Raw genomic sequence first — 23270 nt, 5'->3', positions numbered from 1 at the left:
ATTACCCATTCATGAAAATAAATGTCTTTGAGTCAAAATTTGAGTGTTTTTCTTTCCATTGCTTTTTAAAGATCAAGAATAAATTGATAAATCGTATATGCCGAAGAATTCCACTAAAAATTGGATCAGGTTAAAAAGGGTAATAAAGGTTTTGATCGTTAACCTGTTCGATGGAAATTTTTCAATTATCTCAACACTTCATTTAGCAGCCCATGCTGGAGATTGGCCACGGTTGTCCACCGCAAACACACCCCACACTTGACTGAGCTGCTGCAGTCCTCATCAGCTTCATCGCCATCAGCCCGAAGTTTCGAAAACGGGGAACGAAAGCGTAAAACTGCATGCACACGCCAAAACGGTAATGCTCGTTTTTATGGGGTCTAGCCCCCGTCTAGACAGTCTTGAACGCGGCTTCCAGCCAGTGACGGCGTGGCGGCTTCTGACGCCATCCAAAACTGCCAGCCCAGTAGGTACCTACTTGTTGAAACTGGACGACTCGAAAAACAAACGTCAGCGCATTTTCGGCTGAGATCGTACCGGCGAATGCTAATGATCAACTTATCTCTCTGTGTTTGCTTGGAGAAGACACGTGCCAAGGCGGCTGGAGAGGTGGATTTTGGTTTGCATTTATTTCGTTCGATTCCAAATTTGAATACCAGTTATGGAGAACTGTTTTTTTGGGAAACAGAATTGAATCCACTTTGGTGATTCGATTTCCTAGAAGAAAACAAAACTTAATTTTATTACTGCTTGTTCACCAAACGAAAACGTCTAAAATTGCTACTCATTTTAAGTGAAAATAAATCACCTGGAAGATATTTCGACCTACGTTGTAAGTTCCGGATGTAAATTCCGGAAACTACTCTTCAATTGTAAGCGATAACTTTTTCATTGAAAGTAAACGATAACTCACCCCAAACAAGTTTTCGTTTATCAACTTCTCACAAACTTTTTTTCCGGAATTGCACACTTCGGGGACAACACCGGAACTTTTCAACGACAGCATTAATTCATGAATAAAATTTGTTCACCAAAGAAAGCTCATCCTCTGTCTGCGTGTAATATTTTCCGGCAACCGGACGGAACTTTATTCAAACACAGTAAACTCCACCAGGAGGGAAATGACCAACGACACTGGGAAAGGAAAATTTTTCAGCCGTTCCAGGACCGCTTTTTTATTATCTCGTTCACGAAATACGGCGGAGACAAGTCCGTCTCGAAAGTTTTTGGCTCAAAACGACGAGAAGCTTTTTTTTTTTTCTTCTGTCGACTCGACTGTTACTTATGCCTTGTTGATTAATCTCACCGAGACCGGTTGGCGATGGAGAAAATTTTCGCGTCCCGTGTTCATGCATGCATACTTTTCTTACATCAACAGGGGAAAGGACACCGGACCGGAAAAATAGGAAGTAACCAGTGGGGAGGGGTGAAGGGGAAAAGCACTTGATCTTACACCGGGGCGAAATGGGATTAAGTTTGGCAACAGCTTGTGTGCGATAATTTATGCAAAAATATGAGTTTATAAATCAACGGTCGTGTTGAGGAAGTTTTTTTTTGGATGGGGGAAAAATATGCTGAGACAAGGTATTTTCTTTTTGCATTCTTGTAAGGGAAAACCAGACTTGTTTGGGCTGGGAACAAGATCTGGGAATTTGCTTCGTTAACATGAAACATGATTTAAAATACTGAGATAATCTACCAGGGGGTAGATTACAATAATGATACTTACAATATTCTGCAGTGTTAAAATATCTTTCCTCTCATAAGTATCATGAATAAGAATTTATTTTCATGAAGGCTAGACAAAACAAAAGTTTGATAAGTTTCTCATCACTAGCTTTATTTCATAGTTGGTCTTAAATCGTCTTAATCGCTCTTTTTAAAAAAAGTGGTTCAAAGCAGTCCCCTTTTCAAAAAACTTATGACATCCAGTTTTGGCAATCTATGTTAAACAATAACTATGTTAATACTATTGTTATATAACATGAATAATTATTGCCAAGTTTCATAAATTTTATTTATTTTTATTTTTTTCATTGAAAAGCTTTATTTGTAAGGCATGCTTCATTGCTTTTTTTTAGATGTTTGCTCTTAATTTTTGTGATAATTTTCTAAAAATTTCGAAAAATTATCAAAAAGATAAAGGAGCCAAGCATCAAAACAGAATTGTCAGTGTAGTAACAGCAAATCAATGCCTTCTCGTAATTTCAATTCAAGCAATTCAGACGTTTTAAAAGGTACGTAGAAATATTCTTAGGGGTTATTTTAATATATGGAAAAAGAATGCAACACATTCGTTAAACCTAAGAAAAATTAATGATGCTTGACAAAGTCGTTAAATTCTTCTCACAAGTCACTGCATTACGTAATATTTGAATAAACCTTTAGGTAGTTTACCTATGTTTACCTAAATATTGTGGAGTTTGACGAAACCTACCTGATATTTGGAAACAATTGAAGCACTTTTCAAGAAAATAAAATTTATTTCAAAAAGTGAATTTTGCAATGTCATTTACAAGCCAAACTGCAAATTGTACAAATTTATTTTCAAGTTTTCTTAATTCAATTGAATCATTTTTTTTCAAAAGTTTATGGATAAAACGACACACAAATGTTTTGGGGAGATTGGTGCGCTGGAAGTGGGGACGCGAAGTCGTGATTATTCAGGTTAACTTTTTTGTGTGCTTTTGTGTCGCTGTTCGTATGGGGTGAGTGCGTGATTTGTAAAGGTGGTGTAAAAAATATTCGGAGTGAAAAGTTATTTTTTTTTGTGTGTTTTTGTGTGTGTCTTAATTTATTGTTTTGTGATTTTCAAAGCCCTTCCTTTATTTTCGTTGATCGGAAGGCACGGCGTCGGATAGATTGTGTTTAAATTTTTCGAGGTTTTATTTATTTGCGATGAATAAGCCATTTCTATATAATGATCGAAAGACGCACTGACAATTTGGATCGTCGAGTTAATAGTAGAGCAAAATAACTGTGTGTGAGTGATTGTGTGTGCTAACCAGAAAGACCTTCCCATAGCACCGTTGCTCGGAAGGCTCGCCGACGGGTCTGTTATAAAAGTCCTCCCCATAGCGTCGTAGCTCGGGAGGCATCGAAAAGCCAATACCTTATCCTACTAACCCAAAAAAAATATTAATCACGTGATGCTTGAAGGAGATGCTGTGGATTCAAGCGTCTCAAGCGGTATCAACAAGTATATAGCGAAAAACTATGTGCTTGATGAGTCTGCAACTTCAACTATCGGACTAACATTCCTCCCTTTCGTTGAACTGCAGGCTTCTTGGGAGGGCGCCGGTATTGACTAATAAAGTAGAGATCTTCAGAAGTTAAACAGTGAACGGATGGTTGGCTCCCACTGATCATTTTTGATTCATTGTTTAACTTCAGCTGATCTGTCAATAACGGAGTAGCAGCTCATTGGCAGTCAACCATGGTCATGCTCATGCTCATGCTCAAAACGACACACAAATGTTTTGGGGAATCGTCTATGCTGTCATCCCACATATTCGGAAAACCCACAAATTCGGAACACTTTTGTGATAATTTAATTTGTCAATTGCACACCGAATGCATCTTTTCTGTCGACCCTCCTATTTTTAGGACCTTTATTTGGACATTCTCTTGCTACTTAACCAGTAAAAGTAGTACCGTAAACCGGGGTGACTTTGATAGGATTTCAATTTATTTTTAGAATATTTTCCAACAGGTAAGGTTTTTCTCAAGATTATTATTGTTAAAACATGTACTGGGGTAGACCACACAAAGTCCATGCACTATTTTGGAAAAAAAGTTTTTTCAATAGTGTTTAGAAAAATAGTTACGTTAAAAATTCTTGGTTTTAATTCCGGGGTGACTTTGATAGTCATAGTTTTTCTTGTTAAAATCATATTTAAGATGTTCAAACTTTATTTGTACGTTAAATGTACCATCACTAAAGTAGCTGATATAGTTTGTTAGAAAAAAATCAATGTTTATATGAAGTTAACTAAGTTTATAAGCTTTTTAACAAAATACATATAAATTTTAGGTAAAATTGTTAAAAAGTCGGAATTTTGCCTGAAATTTGTTAAAAATAGTTTTGTTTATAAAATTATCGATTTATATTGCATTTTAAACTGAATTCGAAGCACGAATCACAAGTTTTCACATTTTACATGAAATTTGTTCAACTGAATTTGCCTATAAATTTGGAGATTATTTTTAATTGTGTTTCAAAAACACATATTATTTATTATTTACAAACTTATTTAACCTTCTCCTAGTAGAAAATTGTCCAAAGAATCCGAAAATGCATTCCGTTTTCCGATTAAAAATCATGTTCATTGAGAAAATCATGACACATTGAGAAGTTTAAAATAATGACTTTCATCCACATTTTCTTAACTATAGTTAACTAACTTTCTAAACTTTTCAAAAATTTATGAAAAGTTCTTCATGAGGTACTTTGAACACTTCTCTACCACGGTCAGTATGTTTCTGAACCATTCCTTACGTATTTTAATTGTACTCTTCATTTTGCGGAAAAATCGCAAACCTATCAAAGTCACCCCGGCTATCAAAGTCACCCCGTTTTACGGTACTTTTAAAACAAAAAAAAACCTCAAGACTATTTCATTCCGAGCAACAAAACACTGCCTCCAAATTTCCTGTTCTAAAATTGTGAGATGTAATTGTGCCTCGCACAATAGTGAAACACCTGAATTTAACTAATACTTTCACAATAAGGTTTCAAGACCATTCATCCGTAAGAAAAAAGTGTGTTTATATACATATCTCGAGACAGGGTGGCCAGATCTTCAATGTTTTGAACTCCTTGGAAACGTTTTTTGATAACCTAATCAACGATGGGTTGGATGGTGGATCCGGCATAGTTTACATACATTTAAATGAGATCCAGCTTCAAAAAAGTACATAAATGTCACTTAAGTGGCCATATCTCGAGGCAGGGTTGCCAGATCTTCAATGTTTTGAACTCCTTGGAAACGTTTTTTGATAACCTAATCAACGATGGGTTGGATGGTGGATCCGGCATAGTTTACATACATTTAAGTGAGATCCGGCTTCCAAAAAGTACATCAATATCACTTAAGTGGCTATATCTTGAGAAAGGGTTGCCAGATCTTCAATGTTTTAGGTCGTTGGAAAGGTCTTTTGATAACCTAACCAACGATGGGTCGGATGATAGACCCGAACATAGTTTACATACATTTAAGTGAGATCCGGATATAAGTGAATACACATTTCTATACATAACTTTTGAACTACTTATCGAAACTTCAATCTGTATAAAACTCGATCTATGGGACCCTAAACCAAGTCGAACGCAACAGATTTGGGTCAAATCTGTTCAGCCAGTGCCGAGAAACATGAGCTAGTTTGTTGGTCGCATACATACATACACACACACATACACACAGACATTTGTTCAGTTTTCGATTCTGAGTCGATATGTACGCATGAAGGTGGGTCTACGACGTTTTTATACAAAGTTCATTTTAAGAGCAGGATTATAGCCTTACCTCAGTGAGGAAGGCAAAACTAAAAGCTCCGTATAATTTTAACCGATTTGACTCAGTTGAACGCAATTAACCAGTCACCTTGATTAGGTTTTCAAGGAAAAAAATAGTTTGATGTAAAAATTAAAAAAAAACCTGTGGAGTTTCAATTACAGAATTCCGAGGTATTCCGAAAACTGAGATTTTTTGAAAATTTGAGCGATGACCTTTCATAACACTTGGGTAATTAAAGTTGCGTCTATCAATTCTCGATTACTTTTCAAAAGGTACTATTGGTTGCTTTGAAATAGTAATCTAGAATAACGAATTTGTCAGTGCCAAAAAAGTATTGATAATCGCTCATATTGTCAAACTATCGCAGTCTAGAGTTTTTAAAGGTCCTATAAGCTATTGTGTTTCATATGTTGATAGCTCCTTTAAAAAAAACTCTTTAAAATGTTTTTTCCCTTGATTTCTGGCATTATTTATTGTTTGTTCAGCAGTATCGAATAAAGGTATCAGGATTTTTGATCAATTGAGATCAAGGCAAAGTTTTACAAAATAAATTAAAAGTTTATGGAACAAATTTATCAGAATGCACAAACACACACAAAGCTTTTTATCTGGGCGCAGATCAATACTTCCATATAAAAGTTATTACAAATTTATTGGATTAGTTTTGCATTTTTCAACTATTTAATTCATTTTTTTTTGTTTTGAACTCAATTTCATGAACAAATTAATCTCAAGTAAGTTTTCATACATTGTTAACAGATAAAATCAACACTTCATGACATCATTTTCATAAATAAAAGCTTCAATTTACATGACCAAACTGCAATTACTCAAACAACCAGAACACTAATTCGCCGGTCAGACTTGAAACTCAATTATTTGCTTAAAAATGGGCCAACCAATTTATAATGGTTGGCAAAACTCGGGTGGGTGGAACCGAACGCCAAAACGTGCACCAGGAGCAAACATTGCAGCAGCAGATTCACGCTTGTGGTGCACCGTGACCGGTAAACCAGACCTAGATAAATCGCTTTAATGTGCACATAAATTATAAAATGAAAAATTACCGAAAACAAAAGCTGGAAAAAATTGCAAAAACAAATAGCCGCTGCCGCTGCGTTTCAGGTTTGGGCGGCCACAAGGACCGCGCGGATTTTGGGATGCAACTGCAGCAATTGGGGTGGGCGTTGCCGGTCAGGACGGGGCGGGCGGCGAAATGCAAAGGCCAAACCACGCGAATCCCTCGCTGGTGTGTTGTATAAACATTGTTGTTATCATAAATTTTACCGCTTTCGCGTGGTAATTACAATTTTATAGCTGCCCACTTTTTTTTTGCTGTTGCTCTTCCATTGCCTGCACAACATTACAACAGTGTGTGCACACTGGAAGACTTTTTTTTGTGGTAAAAAAATGGAAAAATAAAGAAAGTCTTCAAATAATATTTTTTTTGAATAATTGTTTTTTTCTAGAGTGGTTTGCTGATTGAAGAGTGTTGATTGTAGATTATTGCTTATTTTTGATTGTTGATTTTTTCATATTACAATCTTAAACTTTTTCCGTCTTTTTCTTTTGCTCAAAAAAGGACCTCCAGTGTTTCACCGTTTGCGCTGCAAGTCAGACTACAGAAGAAGTTAGGAATTACTCTCGCGTGGAAGTGAAAAATGTGTGCATACGATGCAAGAATGCATCTGTGGCACACCAGTAGCTACTGTGCATTTCAGACACACAGGCACACACATTCAACAACTGTCTCTGGGTCTCCCCCCTCATGAGTTATTTTATGATTCCATATTTTTGATTTAGTGGAGATAACAGGACTCTGAATCAGGTACTTGGCTCGAAAGCGTTGATTTATTGTTTCGTGCTGGGAAAAACTAATACTTTTGCATAGTTTAATTTGTGTAAACTATTCACTGAAAAGATTTGAGAGTTAACAACTTATTAATTTTGAATTTTTAACTAAAATCATCAGTTTTTCATTATTTTTTTAGATATTTCAAGCTGTTAATTAAAGATCTACCACTTTCTTTCCTCCCATTTCTTTCCCACAAAGCTTAAAGGGTCAACACGTCGTTTTTGTCATCACCGTCGTCGCCGGACACGAGTGTCATTAAAAAATCATTTTATGGCAATTTTATTTATGTGACACATTTCAAAATAACCATGAGAGGACCTGAGATTAAAAGAAAAAGAACCGTTGAGAGGATTAAGCTGTGTTGCTCTCTGTAAATTCGGATTTTTTTTCTGCGTGCTTTTGGAGTACAGTCATCCCTCATATTCGGAACAGTTTACAGATCTGCCATGTGAAGCTTTTCTTGCGATCTTTCGATTGATGTATAGACTTGCTGTACATGTTTACGTTTTATATCAAGTTTTTAAAGAAAAACATTGACCCTTGAAATCCACAAATTCGGAACACTTTTTTCTTACGATGTAAACAAACTTTTTTTCTCTCCAGGAGTACATATTTTTTACAAAAAAATGACTTCACACTCTGAAACCAATAAAACTCAAGCTTAGTGATGTTTTAAACATGGTCTGATAACTTTTTTTGTGAAAATATCAATTAAATTCAGATGTTCCACAATTGTGGGAGGCACAATAACATCCCACAATTATGGAACAGGCAATTTGGAGACAGTGTTTTGCAGCCCTGGATAAAACAGTCTTGAAATGAGGTTTTTTGCTCAAAAAGTACTATTTTAACTAGTGAAATAGCAAGAGAATGTCCAAATAAAGGTCCTAAAAATAGCAGGGATGACAGAAAAGTTGCATTTTGCATACTATTGACAAATTACCACAAAAGTGTTCCGAATTTGTGGGTGTTCCGAATATGTGGGATGACTGTACTTAACTTAAAAATTCTTCATTTTGATTGTTACGTCTCCGAACCCGAAGGCTACCTTTCGCACGCGCTCGACAGGTTAATGACGGGTAATCGTGATGACCCACTTTTACGGGTCATGCTCAGGCTGCAGTGGAGGCAGCGAGGAAAAAAAGCCGTCAAATTATAAGTTTAAAAAAAAATTCCGAAAAAATGAAATGAAATTTTAAAAAATGTAAAAAATAAACAATTTTTAAATTTTAAGATCTGTTTGAAAAAAATTGAAAAAGTATGAAGATTGAAATTACGAGCAATTTAATATAAAAAGTGTTTTAAAATGCTTTATGCACCTGGCCAGTTGTTTTGCAATCGTAAGTTGCCAAAATATCTAAGTATTGACGAAAATTTGATTTTTTGCGAAAAAAAAAGTTTTTGCGGTGCTGTACAACGCAATTTCATAAAAATTCTAAACAATTTTCAAAGAGTCCTAACATGCTTAACTTTGAAAAATATTTGCAACGGCCTTATAAAAAAAGGTTGGTTTATTTAGAAAAAATAAATAAAATTTGTTTGTAGGTATATCTTGTAAACAGTGCACTTTATCAAAAAGCTGCTAAGTACTTTTCGAATGCTTATTTGATTTTACATTAAAAACTGGAGTTAACAAATACGAGTACAGTTTATATTTTTCTAAACAAACACATTTTTTTCACACTTATCTAGAGCTCAAAAGTTATGGTTTTTTGTCCCCTAAATTATTAGAAAAATTGGAATAAAAAAATATATTTGGGGAAGATGAATTTTTGTGCTAAAAAAATAATAAAAAAAAAAGCTATTTTAATTTTCCGTACACCATTTGTTCTGAATACTTCTCATAATTACCTAAAATTGGGCCTAAAACACCAAACCGTTAAGAAAATTCGTTCAAACGATTTTCGAATATTTACGGACCATTTTTGTATGCATGTTGTCATCAAAATTGTAGGAGACTTGTATGGTTTTGAACCCATGGGTAACCTAATGAAACAAAATGTATTATTTGATCATAGGAAAGGCCCCCAAAAAGTGTGAGCCAAATAAAAAAAATATTTTATTAGTAAATAATCAATTTAAAATTCCGTATTTCTTATAACCTAATAGAGTTTTGGAGTTCCTTTTTAACTATGATTTGAACTATAGTTAAATGTGGAGTAATTGGATATTCTAACAATGGATTTGACAAGAGAAGGAAACATTAAAAAAACTTTCTAGATTTGCTTAGAAAAAGGATAGTAATAGAAAAGGTTAAAACTAAATCACAGTATTGGTGGAACTTGATTCAATTTAATATGGAGAATTGTAACTTTTTACATGTTCTTATAGAAAAAAAAATACCGAGCCACGTAGCCCAGTGATAACGCTTCCGTCTCGTAAGCGGTAGATCGGGGTTCAAATCCCGGCTCGGACCAACACAACTGGTGATCTTTTCCCTTCTGGAATCGATTGCTTAGTAAAGGGAAGGTAGTGTATCGTCACAAACTGGACCTTATCACGACACCTTAGGGAGGCGACCTATGGAATGTTATCATTAACCCTAACATGTTAACATTAAGTTGAGAATGAAACTGCCACTGAATCCGCTTTGTAAATGCCGGCCCCGATACTCTTCAAGGGTGTTCCCCTCAGGAACAGGGAAAGATTTACTTTTTTTTATAGAAAATTTCCCAAAACTCTATCAAATTTTCCAATTCATAGGTTTCTTATAGGTTTTGATCCGGGGAACAACTTTGTAGAACATCGCAAAGTGCTAAGAATTGATCCTGGAAAGATACAGGATGTTTTTTAGAGTTTACTTTTTTCGGCAAAATTTCAAAATATGCTAAAAAAATTAATCTGTATCTTTTCGGGATCATTTCCTAGCGCTTTGCGATGTTCTACAAAGTTGTTCCCCGAATCAAAACCTATAAGAAAACTCTTACATGATAAAGTTTTATCGGGTTGAGGAAAACTTTCTAGAAGAAGAGTTAAAAAGTGAAAAATAAATCAATTAAAATTATTGAAATTCTATTCTAACTTCATATCAAAACTGGAGCAACTAAACCATAACCAAATAAGCTAAAATTTTCAGGCTAGCTTTTTGGGTCATAGTACTTCAAAATTCCGGTTGATGCAAACGAAATTGAACACTTTTGTCTTTTTCATATATCCGTGAACCACGCTAGTGAGCATCTCTCCAGCAAGAGCGAAAAACTCAGGTCGATGGAACCGCTCTTCCGCCAGCTGCTGCAGCGGTCGAGCTCGAAGTCTTCGGAGGTTGGCGGGACGCTGGCGCTTTCTTCTTCGTGTCCTGCTCATCGATGTACTTTTTCCGCGCGGCACAGCCACGGAAATTTGCCTTGTGTTGTTTCCACCACAGTTCGCGCACTTGACGCGCACTTTGTGCTGCTGGGCGTTTTCCCCCAGCAAAATAAAAATTAAAATCCACGTAATCGATCTTTTCTCTAATCACGATTAGAAATTTTTAACAACAAAAATCAATTAAACACATATAGCAGGATTTGTTTTCAGGAGATTGTCAGAAATGTTGAAATGTTCCACATAGGTGCAGGTGGTTATGTTGCAGACATGACCAGTATGACAAAGAACTTGCTGTATTGCTGTGCATGACGCTTCAGATCAACAATTATTCAATGTAAATGGTTCAATGGTTTGAAAGCGTGAACAAACTCGCATAAATATTATAGAACGAAGGACCTATTTATTAAAAAGAATTTCTTCAAATTATGCATGAGATAAGATTGCCTAAGTTTGATATAGTACAAATCTCACTAATATATTACAAAATTAACAATAAATTGTTCTATATGATTATGAAATATTTTAAAACTATTTGGATTTTAACTGTATTTCATGAAACTTTTAGATAACTGCTTTTGTTTGAAAATTGGGAAAAACTCGCAGAGATTTTGTTGAAATAATAATCATTAATTTAAAAAACATTAAAATTGGTTTGACTATTAAAAATTTGCGTTTTACAGATTGAGAAAAATCACAAAAAAACAATCACTCCGTCTTTGCGGACTGAATCCTAATATTAAACGGTGCAAACATTTTTGAGCAAGATTTTTTATTTTGATAGGCTATTTTAGTATTTTCGAATTTGAAAAAGTGCTAAAACATGTCATTTTACGGAATATTTAATGTTCTTTTAGAAACTACAATAACTCAAAAGGGTGATTTTTTCAGAAAGTTCTGCTAATTTCGCTAACCCTCTAAAAAGTAACCCTGCAAAATTGCAAAAAAACACGAAATTTGAAAATGAAAAAAAATCTTTCTTTTATCGCATGTTCAAAATGTAAGTAAATGTAAATGTAAGCCCTTCCGTTACGAGAAATAAAAAACGGACTTCGGATTCGTGATCAGGGACAAAAGTTACGCCTTAAAACAAAGTTTCACGCAAATCAAAGAGGGGTCGGGGCTTCTTGTTCCGATTTCGTGTGAGTTGGAAGGGAATTACGTTTTTATATTTTCAATTGTGGAAAATTTTCCTTATCGTTTAATAATTTTAAAATATTTTTTTTGAATTAATTTAACTGAATAAGATGAAACAGTTTCTAGAAAAAAAAAAAACATATCAATAAGTATTTAAAGGTACACAAACTATTACTTTTATAAGGGTACACTACTTTGCGTGGAACTTGGAGGAGATTTTTTGCCGCGCTCAAAGGACTCAATCCCTAACTGACTGACACGTAAAACGGCCAAACAGCGTCGCGACGGTCCTCAATGGATTAACGCTGGCTTCAAAATCTCGTCTGCGCCTTCGTCCTCGTCGTCGTTGTTTTGTCTGGTCGCATCTTAATTTGCCGCCTCGTCCGATGGTTTTACGAGACGGGCGGCGCGGGTCATCTCCGGCAACGACCACTTTGGCCAATTCGCTGCCCATTTGTCCGTCGAACATGGCGGCCAGCAGCCAGGAGACGATTTTATCGCACACTTTCGTTGGCATCGCATGTCACGTAATTGAAATTCTGCATAATGACCACAACAACCGACCAGCAGCACCACGGTCGAGAGTTGGAAGATTTTACGACCCATCGTAATACCTTTGGTCTGGCCCCGGGGAGCGAACAGGGTCGGCTTCGAGGGGGAGGGCAAGGTCACCAATTTGAGTTTTTATGTCAATTTCGGTCGGAATTGGGTCCTAAAATGAAGCTTAGATTGCTGATATTATTGTTTACAGCGATAAAGCTTATTTTTCTGAGTACAATGACCCTTTGTACGAGCACAAAGAGTTTAAAATGGATTTTTAAATCAATTTTGAAAAATTAACCTCGCGGTCCTTCTTGACAGAAAAGCTCCTACTTGACAGCTCGTTCCAAGGGGACCATAGTTGATCGATCGAAAAAATGTTGTCTTGTCAAAAAAAATTTTTGCATTAAAATGAAAAAAAGTGATCAGAAATGGTTTTTAATCGTGTTTTTTACCGTTGTACATAAAAATTTACATAGGACTTTAGTACCCAATTGGTGGAGTTGGACATTTTTGTAAAGCTTAGCGTTAAATTTGAGTCCGACCCTGATCGCGTCGCATGTCGCGGGTGGACACAACCAGGACGGCCATGACGCCTGATGACGGGGGCCCGTATGGAAAGGATTTTCGTCAATTGTGGGTTTAACTTTTGGTGGACGTCGTTTTTTCTGCCTTCTCGCCTTCTGAAGCCATCAAACAGTCAGGTTTAATGCAGTACACAACGGTGACAGGCGAATTTACGACTCCCATTAGCGCCCACTGCAAATCAGCGCAAGGATTGATTCAAGTCATTATGGCCCGTCGTCGGAGGGGCACACCTTAATGGAATCGAGTACCTCCTTAACCCTTTCTTAATTCTGATGAGTTGAACTGTCGAGTTACTCGTAAGACAAATATGCGGACGTGGTCGTGGTCATCAAATTCGGGTTATTTATTCGGGGAGTAACAGCGCTAAAGACAAGTAGTGATGAATTAAAGCCACAATTGATTTTAAAAGAGTCAACTTCTCCACTCACCTTTATGTCTTACGAAGGCGGCATCCCAGCTGGTCGTTTTCGCCACCGGTCGGTGCTGATAGACGCCACCCGCAGACGATACCCTCGGAATGTACTCGCGAGGATCGTCCATAAGGACGTTTTCTTCCTTCTGGCCACTACCACCAACCGCGTCCACAGAACCAGCGTCGGCGGCAGCTGCTCGGGACTGCTCCGGAACGATCCCGCACGGGACCATCCGCTCCTCTTCCTTGAGTGGTAACTCCACCCCAACCGGCTCCCGGACGGAATTTGACTGATTGAGCCATGGCGGAGACGATCTGTTGCTGCTAAAACCTAGTACGGGGTGCGGAACGAATCCGGACTGTTGGGTATTGTTGAACTCTTTGAGCTTCTGATAAAAGTCCAGGTCGGCGTCCGAGAAGTGGTGGTGGGATCGCTTTCGGGGTCCCTTCGCGAACCGGGTAGAGTTCAGTTGGCTTCGAATGTACTGCTTCATTGCGCTGAGCGTGATGTTGTACAGATCCGGTGGGGTGTCCGGCCAACTCGGCAGAACCGACTCAGTTCTCCGCTGACCTCCGCCATGGTGTTGCTGCTGCTGCTGCATTTGTTGACCGGCCAGGAATGATACGCTAGAACTACTCGGCACTACAACACTTTTCCGGTGATGATTCTGAGACTGTGCCGCTGATGGCACCGCTAGGGGACTCGCCGACGAGAGCAAAAGTGTCAGCAGCATAAAGATCAGCCCGTACGTTCGGCTGACGGCCCCCGCGGCACCACTGGACACATTCTGGGGGGCCACTGCGGCTGCCGGATTTCACTCCTCCCCCTTTTCGCCCCTCTTGATTTTACACACTGAACATCACTGATGTGTCCTTGGGACACCAAGCTTTGCACTTGGCATGAGATTTCGGTGGGTGACTGCCTTTCAACTCAACATTTAATCACTTATCACACAATAACTTCCTTTACATTTTCTTCTCTTCGTTAAACACATTTAATTTTTTTTTCATACAACCACTCAAATCTGAAATGAAAATAGGAAAAAAAAACAGTTAGTAATGACCGGTATAAGTAGTACAGGAAAAATTTATATGCATTTAGGGAAAAGTGGGGAAAGACGAACATATGGGACAAAAAGAACAATTGCCCGCGAAATTCCGGGAGTTCCCAAATGACCCAAAACAATCCAACATACCACAAAGTGTACATCGTGGTCCACTGGAGCTACCTGAAGCTATACCAAAGGTTTATATAGCCATATACTGCCCCTGATCGCATAAATGTCCCATATGCATTTTCAACATGCGTTTTTCTCAGCTTGCTGTTTTGCATATGGGCAGCTTACTAATTTCGCTCTCCAACCCGTACGGTCATCTCGACGCTGTGGTCGTCGTCTGGTGTTCGAAGCTGACTGCGGAACCTGCAAAAGCGTGATCTCTGCAGAACTACTTTTCGCATTGGTTGAAAACGGTACAGAGCGATACACTAAATCCCAGAATTACGATCCCCCCGATTGCGCCAACCCTGTTTTACGCCCCCCGAATTGCGCTCAAACCCCGAAATAACGCTCCCCTCAAATAACGCTCTAATGGAGCACTTCCATTCGAGCAGTTTTTGTTTTTTTCTACAATGTATTTCTTATGGAGCGAACTGTCAAAAACTGTTCGAATGGAAATGCTCCATTGCCGTACATCGGGGGAGCGTTATTGCGGGGTTCTGGATATCCAAGAACTCCCGAAAGTCATGGCCTAGATATCTGGAGTTTTTTTTTTTTGAAAAGGTCCAATAAACCAAAATTTCAGTTTTTGCTTTTTGGGTGTTTTTAATACCCCTGACTCAAGGCGGTTTTAAAAACACCCAAAAAGCAAAAAACTGAAAATTTGGTTTATTTGAACTTTTCAAAAAAAAAAAAGAAACTCCAAATATCTACCTGATTAATGGGGGTCTATATGGGTAAATTAACATTCGATGTAGCTTCAGTAAACCACGATGGATACTCTGGGGTACGTTGGATTGTTATGGGTCATCCAAGAACTCCCGGAAGTCATGACTTGGATATCTACCAGATCAACGGGGGTCTATATGGGTATATTACCCATCGGTATAGCTTCAAGTAGCTTCAGTAGACCACGATGGACACTTTGCGCCATGTTGGATTGTTATGGGTTACCCAGGACTCCCGAAAGTCATGGCCTGGATATCTACCTGATCAACGGGGGTCTGTATGTGTGAATTTACCATCGGTAAGGCTACCAACTCTTGCTGAGCAAAAATCTGTACACTTTGCCGATATGACACCATGGTATAACAAAAACTGTCAATGAATTATTTAGATAAATTAAATTTTATAAATTTGAGAATTATAAATATAAAACTGTGTCGTTTTTACAGCTAACAAATTTTACAAAATGCTATCAGAGTGCTTATGACTTGCACGTTTAAAAGTATTCATAAAATAAACCGTGATTTGAATCAAATCATTATGTTCTTCATTTTTTTGTTAAACATTTAAAAGTTTACGAAATGTCAAGTTGGCTTTTATGAATAATATCGTTCTTAGTTGTTTTCACGAACACTTTTTTTTATTGAAAAGGTCCTATAACATGTGAAACACAACAGTTTATAGGACCTTTAAAAAACGTTAGATTTGTTAATTCAAATGTTCAAATGTTTTCACAAGTTTTAGAAAGCCTCTGGAAATGGATAAATATATTTAGCAAGGTGTTTGTAAAATAACAATTCCAGAATTTTTTTAAAGGTCCTATCAACATATGAAAGACAATAGTTCAAAAACTCTAGAATTATTGATAATCAAGTTTGAATTGAGGAAACCCCGGAAAACTCCCTTTTAAATAAAACTCACAGAAAAATACAAATTTCTAGTTAACAAAAGCTTCGACCAAATCAAAAAAGCAATTCAATGATTAAAAAGTTGTTAAAATTCCGTACAAATCCGTATTATGCATAAAATTTCCAACAAAAATTCCGGCTTGTTAAAAATCCGCGAAGAGGTTCGAAAATCCGTATGGTAAGGAAAAAATCCGTACAGTTGGTAGCCTTAACCATCGGTATAGCTTTAGGTAACTTCAGTGAACCACGATGGATACCCTTCGCCATGTTGGATTGTTATAGGTCATCCAGGAATTCCTGAAAGTCATGACCTGGATATCTACCAGATCAACGGTGGTTTATATCGGTAAATCAACCATCGGTTTAGCTTCAGATAACATCACTGAACCACGATGGATGCCCTGCGCCATGTTGATTTGTTTGAGGTCATTCAGAAACCTCTCTGCCTGTGTGGATCAATCGGACCGCGCACTGGACTCACAATCCAGAGGTCGCCGGTTCGAATCCCGAGGCGGACGCAACAATGCTAAGTGTAAATACAGTCGACTCTCTGGCTGTCGATCTTCTCGATATCAATATTGCTCCATCTATCGATGAATTCTTCAGTCCCTTCAAACTGCATACTTCGATTGGCTTTATTCCTCGATATTTTCTCTCGCTTGAAGGATCTCTTTCTCGACGGTTCCTTGGATTCTGTTTGCTTTAAAAATCTCTTCCGGTTGTCAATATTGTCACTATCTCATGGCTTGCATAGACATTTTTCTTTGCAAAACGAAGCTTTGAAGGGTGTTTGACATTAGTTTGTTTTTGTTTGCTGGACGTTGCCATGGTTCTCTCCCATAGCTGGGTACCAAGAAAAAACATATTTTCAATCGAGTCTTCATTTTGCATCGTTCTGTAAACTGATGATTCTCTTCCTCGACGGCCCCTTGGATATTGACAACCAGAGAGTCGACTGTATAGGTATTCGGTGCCCTCTCCCCGTGCCCATACCTTCACACTTAGCAGACCCGGGAGGCGGAGTCTTGTCGCGAAAAGAACGATACACGCCTGTGGATCCGTTGACGAAACCGCAAGGTTTAAGAGGGCCACATTATAAGGTGTTACGTCGATTCCGTTTTTTTTTTTTTTTTTCATTCAGAAACTCCCTCAAGTCATGGCCTGGTTTATGTAGACACCCTGGCCATGACTTCCTGAGTTTCTGTATAATCCAAACATTCCAACAAGTTGCAGGGTTGTACATCGTTATTCACTGAAGTTACCTTAAGCTATTACGATGGTAATACACCCTGTAGACCCCCGTTGATCAGGAAGATCATCAGATCATCACTTCTGGGAATTCTTGGATGACCCATCTTCAAGTTAGCTACAGCATAGCAGTTTGGACCGCGGTAGGATAAAATTCTCTTCAAAACTTCTTTAGGAGTTTGGAAGAGTACTTGAAGAGAGTTTTATCCTACCGCGGTCCAAACTGCTATGCTGTAGCTATCTTGAAGAGCTCTTGAAGAACTCCTGAAAAAAATGTTACTTGGGAATCCAATATGGGGAAGGATATCCAACGTGGTTCACTTAAGCTACCTAAAGCTATACCAATGGTCAATTCACCCATATAGACCCCCGTTGATGTAGTAGATTATCAGGTCATCACTTCCAGGAGTTCCTGGATGACTTATAACAATCCAACGTACTCCAGAGAATCCATCGTGGTTCGGTGAAGCTACCTGAAGCTATACCGATGGTTAATTCACCCATATAAACCACCGTTGATCTGGAAGATATCAGTCATGACTTCCAGGAATTCCTAGATGACCTATAACAATCCAACATGGCGAAGGGTATCCAATGTGGTTTACTGAAGTTACCTAAAGCTATTCCGATGGTAAATTCACACATACAGACCTTCGTTGATCTGGTAGATATCTAGGCCATGACTTCCGGAAGTTCTTGGTTACCCAAATTTGTGGATGGCCCCTTATTCGTGTTTTGTAGATTACTCCTTTGTTTCATTCATATGTAAATCGCCCCCCCAAAAAGAGAGCATATGGGAGATTTAGTGTAATGCTAAACTAGCTTCAAAGGTCACCGCGCTTAGCGAAAAGGTCGATAAGAAGTGGAATGTTCGGTCAAATCGATCAGTACGTACTCGGTGAGGACTGGGATGATTACAGGAACGAGACGCCGGATGCGATGAATGTTCCGCTGACGTTCACCGTTACCGGGCCGAGCTTGTACACGCCAGAGTCCCAGGTTCAGCGGGCGAATGAATGAAAATAAAAGAGAACCAAAAATAATGTGTATGCTAGTCTACAAATCTAGTCCGATTGTCTATGAACCATTCCTTTCGGAGAGCGACTCTACGAAAAAGAAAGAGTATTTGTCGCACTTGGTTGTCAAAATCCATGGAAAGTGAGAGAGTCGTGTTCAAGTTAGGTTCTGATGAGTTCTCACGCGATTGTTGAATAGAACGGTCGACGTGAGGGCTTCAAAAATAAATAAATAAAAATTTTCGGATGCGACAGCTAGTAAACAGGCTTTGAGCCCCGAACTTCAATTGAACGTGCTTGCTGAAGTCGAAACAGCAGAGCTCAGTACAAATGTTGGAGAAGTCAGTACAAATGTTGAACAAAATGATAGCAGTCAAAGAGAAACCCAAATTCAACGCTGGGCTTCGAGACGGCCACTCTCATCTGGAAGGACACTAAAGCTGTGGGCTAGTTTTATTCACGCCGACCCCGATCACAAGCAAGAAGTCCTGAAGAACACTTTGAACCAACCATCAACGTCCCGCAGTTATATTCTAACTATAGCTTATGTGACCTATTTTGAAGAATCAAATAATACAACTTCTGAATCTGATGAGCGCAATTTTAGGGTTACGCTTAAAAGAAGGAACAGCGATTTACATTGCACATTATTTATTCTAACTACTTGAACTTCACGTCTGTGTTCGGAAAGAGCTCTTTGAGCGAAAAATTTGATGTCTTCTAGGTACCGTCATTACGGGTGACATTGGGTCAAACAAAATTACTGAAATTTAGGGGGTTTGTTAAAAAAGAGTGAGAAAACCAGATGCAAATTGAAAACATATAAAAAATTGCATCATTTCAATAGTTCACTAATATTGCCAGTGTTGTGAGTTTAATAAGAAATTACTCAAAATTACCCTTTATAACAAGAAAAATAAGAATTTTCTCTAAAAGAAATAAACAAAAGAGAGTTAAATTTGAGCAACGATCACCTCATCACCGTCGGCGTCTGCCGACAGAACGTCATGACGCCATCATTATCTGGTCGCGCCAGTTGTCTAGCTCGCGCTGGCTTCTACCGGTCGGAATCCCGTCAAAACAAATCCTAGGGCGCATGTCTGGCAAGTTTTTTTTTGGATCACAATTTCATGAAAGATAACTCCAAACTTGAATTGTAATTTTTTTCTCAACATTTGTTTTAAAAAAATTTTCAAAAATATATTGATAATCAATTTATAGAAATAATAGTTTAAGAAAATAAATATAGTAAATGAGCATCCCTAGCGGCAAATTTTCACGAGATCGTCTGTCAACCACGAAAAAAAAAACAGCAAGAATTTTCACCGCACTTTTCCGCGGCGACAGCGGCGGAGGTTCCAATTTCGCTTGCTTTTTGAGGAATATATTGTGCTTTAAATAGAACAAATGTTATGGCTTTATTGTTTCCTTCTTTTTGGGCGTTCGTTAGAGGAACCCCACAGAAATGATATTTCAAATCTCTGCTGTCCCATTTATTGGTAAAAATATTTCTTCAAAGTTCAAGTTGCGGTAAGCATCGATAGTCTGTGGTTGACAGAGCAGCGAGTCAGACGTGCGTCCCTCACACACCAAAAAAAGTGCCTAAAAAGTGCAAAAATGCTTCAGGGCAAGAAAAAGAGGCGGTCCTCACCAGCAGGATCGGCAGATTTGAAGAAGCTAAAGAATGCCGAAGAGCTACCTGCAAAGCCAGGCAGTTTGAGCAAGGACGCTCAAAAATTGTCTGGAAACCAGTTCGCTACCCTCCTGTGGACGTGAGCGAGAAGGAAGAATTTGAACGACGGGAAAAGTTGCCACCCATTTTTGTGAAAACATCGTCATCGGATTCGGTGCGAAAGTGGCTGACCGGGTTTATCAAATCTGGTGCTTTACGAGCTTCCATTCGCTTGTGTGCTGATGGACTCAAAATTCTGCTACCTACCAGAAAGGATTACAACTACGTTCGGGATTTCCTGAACAACACAAAGATTGAATACTACAGCCATGACGATCCAGGTAAACGCCCCATGAAACAGGTCCTCCGAGGCCTGTACGACATGGATGTGAGTGTGCTGAAAGAAGAGCTAAAAACTCTTAAGTTGAACGTGATCGAAGTCTTTAAGATGACGAGACACAAAAAGGACATCAAGTATCGTGATCAACTGTACCTGGTTCATTTCGAGAAAGGATTAACAACGCCGTCTGAGCTGAAGGCAGTTCGGGCAATTTTCAACATCATCGTGACTTGGGAACGTTATCGTCCAGTGCACCGTGACGTGACACAATGTTCGAACTGCTTGCAGTTTGGACATGGTGGAAGGAACTGTTTCATCAAGAGTCGTTGTGCAACCTGCGGAGGTGAGCACAAAACACAAGCTTGCGAAACAATCAACGAGAACATCGAAGCGAAATGCTTCAATTGCGGCGGCGACCATTCTACCAAGAATCGAAGCTGCCCAAAACGTGCTGAGTTTGTGAAAATTCGGCAGCAAGCGACGACGAGGCACCATCCAAATCGTCGCAAAACACCACCAACTTTCACGGACGTGGATTTTCCTGCTTTGGCGTCACCTGGAGCGGGATCTGTTCGAGTGGTTCCAAATCTGCAGCCATTGCCGTTGAATCAGCGGCAAAAAGTTGCAGAGAATACAACACCTCCTGGCTTCAGTCAGCAACCGAGGGAAAACCAACCAACATCAACGGGTGAAGGCAATAGTGACCTGTTTTCACCACAAGAACTTATGAACATTTTCATCGAGATGACAACAACACTGCGTGGTTGCAAAACTCGTGCGGAACAAGTAAGAACGCTTGGAGGATTTATCTTGAAATACAGTTCGTAGTTTACTCGTTCTAATGATTTTGAATATTTCAATGAATTTACTGTTTTAGTTTTAAGTTAGGATTAGTTGTTAAAGTATTTTTTTTTCTTTTTTTTTACCCAAATGTATTCGATTAAATGCAAAAATGTAAAACAATTTGAAATAAATGAATGAATGTGAACAGTAATAATAAAACGAAAAATACAACAAAGATGAAGAGCATTTAGCCATACCACTTAGAATGTAAATGAAATGTAATTATTATAAGAAAGTACAATAAAGACATATTTAATTTCCCCAAAATTTGCGGTAAGCAAATGTTGAACAAGATTTTTTTAAGAATACTAGAATAAGTAATATAATCACATATTTACTTTTCTAATATTTACTCAGGTAACGTAGTAAAGACACAATAGGAGCGGCCGTGGCTGACTGGTTACGGTGTTAGCTTTGTAAGCGAATGGTCCTGGGTTCGATTCCCATCTGCTCCCAACGAGAAAGTATAGGAAATATAAATCTTGAAACTCTGAACATGTACGAAAAATCAAAGCCGCTCGAGTCGGGGTTCGATCCCCCGTCCTTTGGATTGGTAAGCAAAAATGCTATCCACTAGGCCATCGCGACTTGGTGAGCTATGACTGGAATTAGGAATACTGTTACCACCATCAACTATATACGCGCTGGGTCCTTGTCCATTTGACAAGGGTTCGGAAGTTCTAAATAACGTTTGAATCCGATTGGTCCAAACGTTCTTCAGGGCGGGGCTTGTCGACAAAGCTGAAGTACCTCGCGCCCGGCTAGCCAGCGTAGAAATGGGTCACCGAAGCTCGGTAGAGCTAACACCTTCCAAATGCCTATGCGAGTTATTTGCATGTATAGAATGAGAGTTAAAAATACATGGAAACAACTCAATTTGTAAGAAGCGACCGCGTGGTCCCGTTTGGTTGGTTGCACACACACACACACACACACACACAGGTAACGTAGTAAAGACACAAACCGACATGTCTAGTTTGCATTGCTGAGACATGAACCGGAAAAAATGGGTGGAGAGGTCTGCTCATTACAACTGTAACAACATTGGGACTAATTTGAATCCGCTAATCGACACTATGTTCAAAATATCACCATCGAAGACGCCACTCGCGTCCTTTTTCTACGACGTCGCGACGTCCCGCCAGTGGTTCGCGTCTTTGAGGGGTTCGTTCTGTCATCATGCTCATACTGCCTCTGACAAACTTGCCTCCGTGCTGCTACGATCGCGACGACGAGTCAACGGGCGGCGACGGGTTATTATTAGTGTGTCGTCTCGTGAAAATTGGCGAAAATATAACGCGTGGTGACAAACAGCCAGCCGCCAAGCTCTCAACATATTTATTCCCATGTGCAATGCGGTGCAAATTGAATGCACATGCTGAAGAAGTGAGAGCGACGAAACTTCTCTCCCGTTTCTAGATGACGACGCATGAGACTGTGGTTGTGCGATCAGTTGGGAGCGATAATGGTGTGTAGGTCAGGGTTGAATCAATAAAAAAAACGTTATTTAAACCACCTTTGTGATTGATGCCATCCTCACAAAACCAATAAAAAACTTCTTGTTTGGATTTGGTTACACCAGAATGCCTAAATGTTCGGTGGTGAAGTGGATGCGTGGTTGCCAATGGACTCTTACTCCAAAGGTCATCAGTTCGAATCCTGGGGTGTATGGGAACCATGTGTTAGCCTTCCTACGGTATTGGGGTCCTTTTCGGCCCTTTTGAAAATTAAATTTGCCATAACTTTTGCTATATACATGCTAGAGCCTTGAAATTTTCTGACATAAAATTTATAGTATAAATACACATTTCACAAAACAAATAAACCTCGGACGACCCCTAGGGGAGCATCCTTAACAAAAGTTACTTTTTGCAATTCCATCGTGAAACTACTTACTTTTCCTGTCATTCTTGACCGACGAAATAGCCTATTTTTCTGTACCAAAAATA

At 38.7% G+C, this 23270-nt stretch overlaps 1 protein-coding gene across 2 annotated transcripts in view; it reads right to left on the bottom strand.

The window, feature by feature from the left end:
- Positions 1-23270, bottom strand: part of LOC6040029 (mucin-5AC) — a 355515-nt gene that overhangs the window by 325228 nt on the left and 7017 nt on the right. For both annotated transcript variants that reach the window (XM_038264629.1, XM_038264628.1), the window contains exon 3: positions 13368-14376. In XM_038264629.1, the coding sequence (XP_038120557.1) occupies positions 13368-14085 (718 nt within the window). In that variant the 5' untranslated portion in view covers positions 14086-14376. The remainder of the gene's footprint in view (positions 1-13367; positions 14377-23270) is intronic.

Source organism: Culex quinquefasciatus, chromosome 3 (assembly GCF_015732765.1).
Source record: "Culex quinquefasciatus strain JHB chromosome 3, VPISU_Cqui_1.0_pri_paternal, whole genome shotgun sequence".
In the NCBI taxonomy this organism is placed as follows: domain Eukaryota; kingdom Metazoa; phylum Arthropoda; class Insecta; order Diptera; family Culicidae; genus Culex; species Culex quinquefasciatus.
Note: the sequence above shows the minus strand (reverse complement) of the source record. Positions and strands in the feature narration are given on the sequence as shown.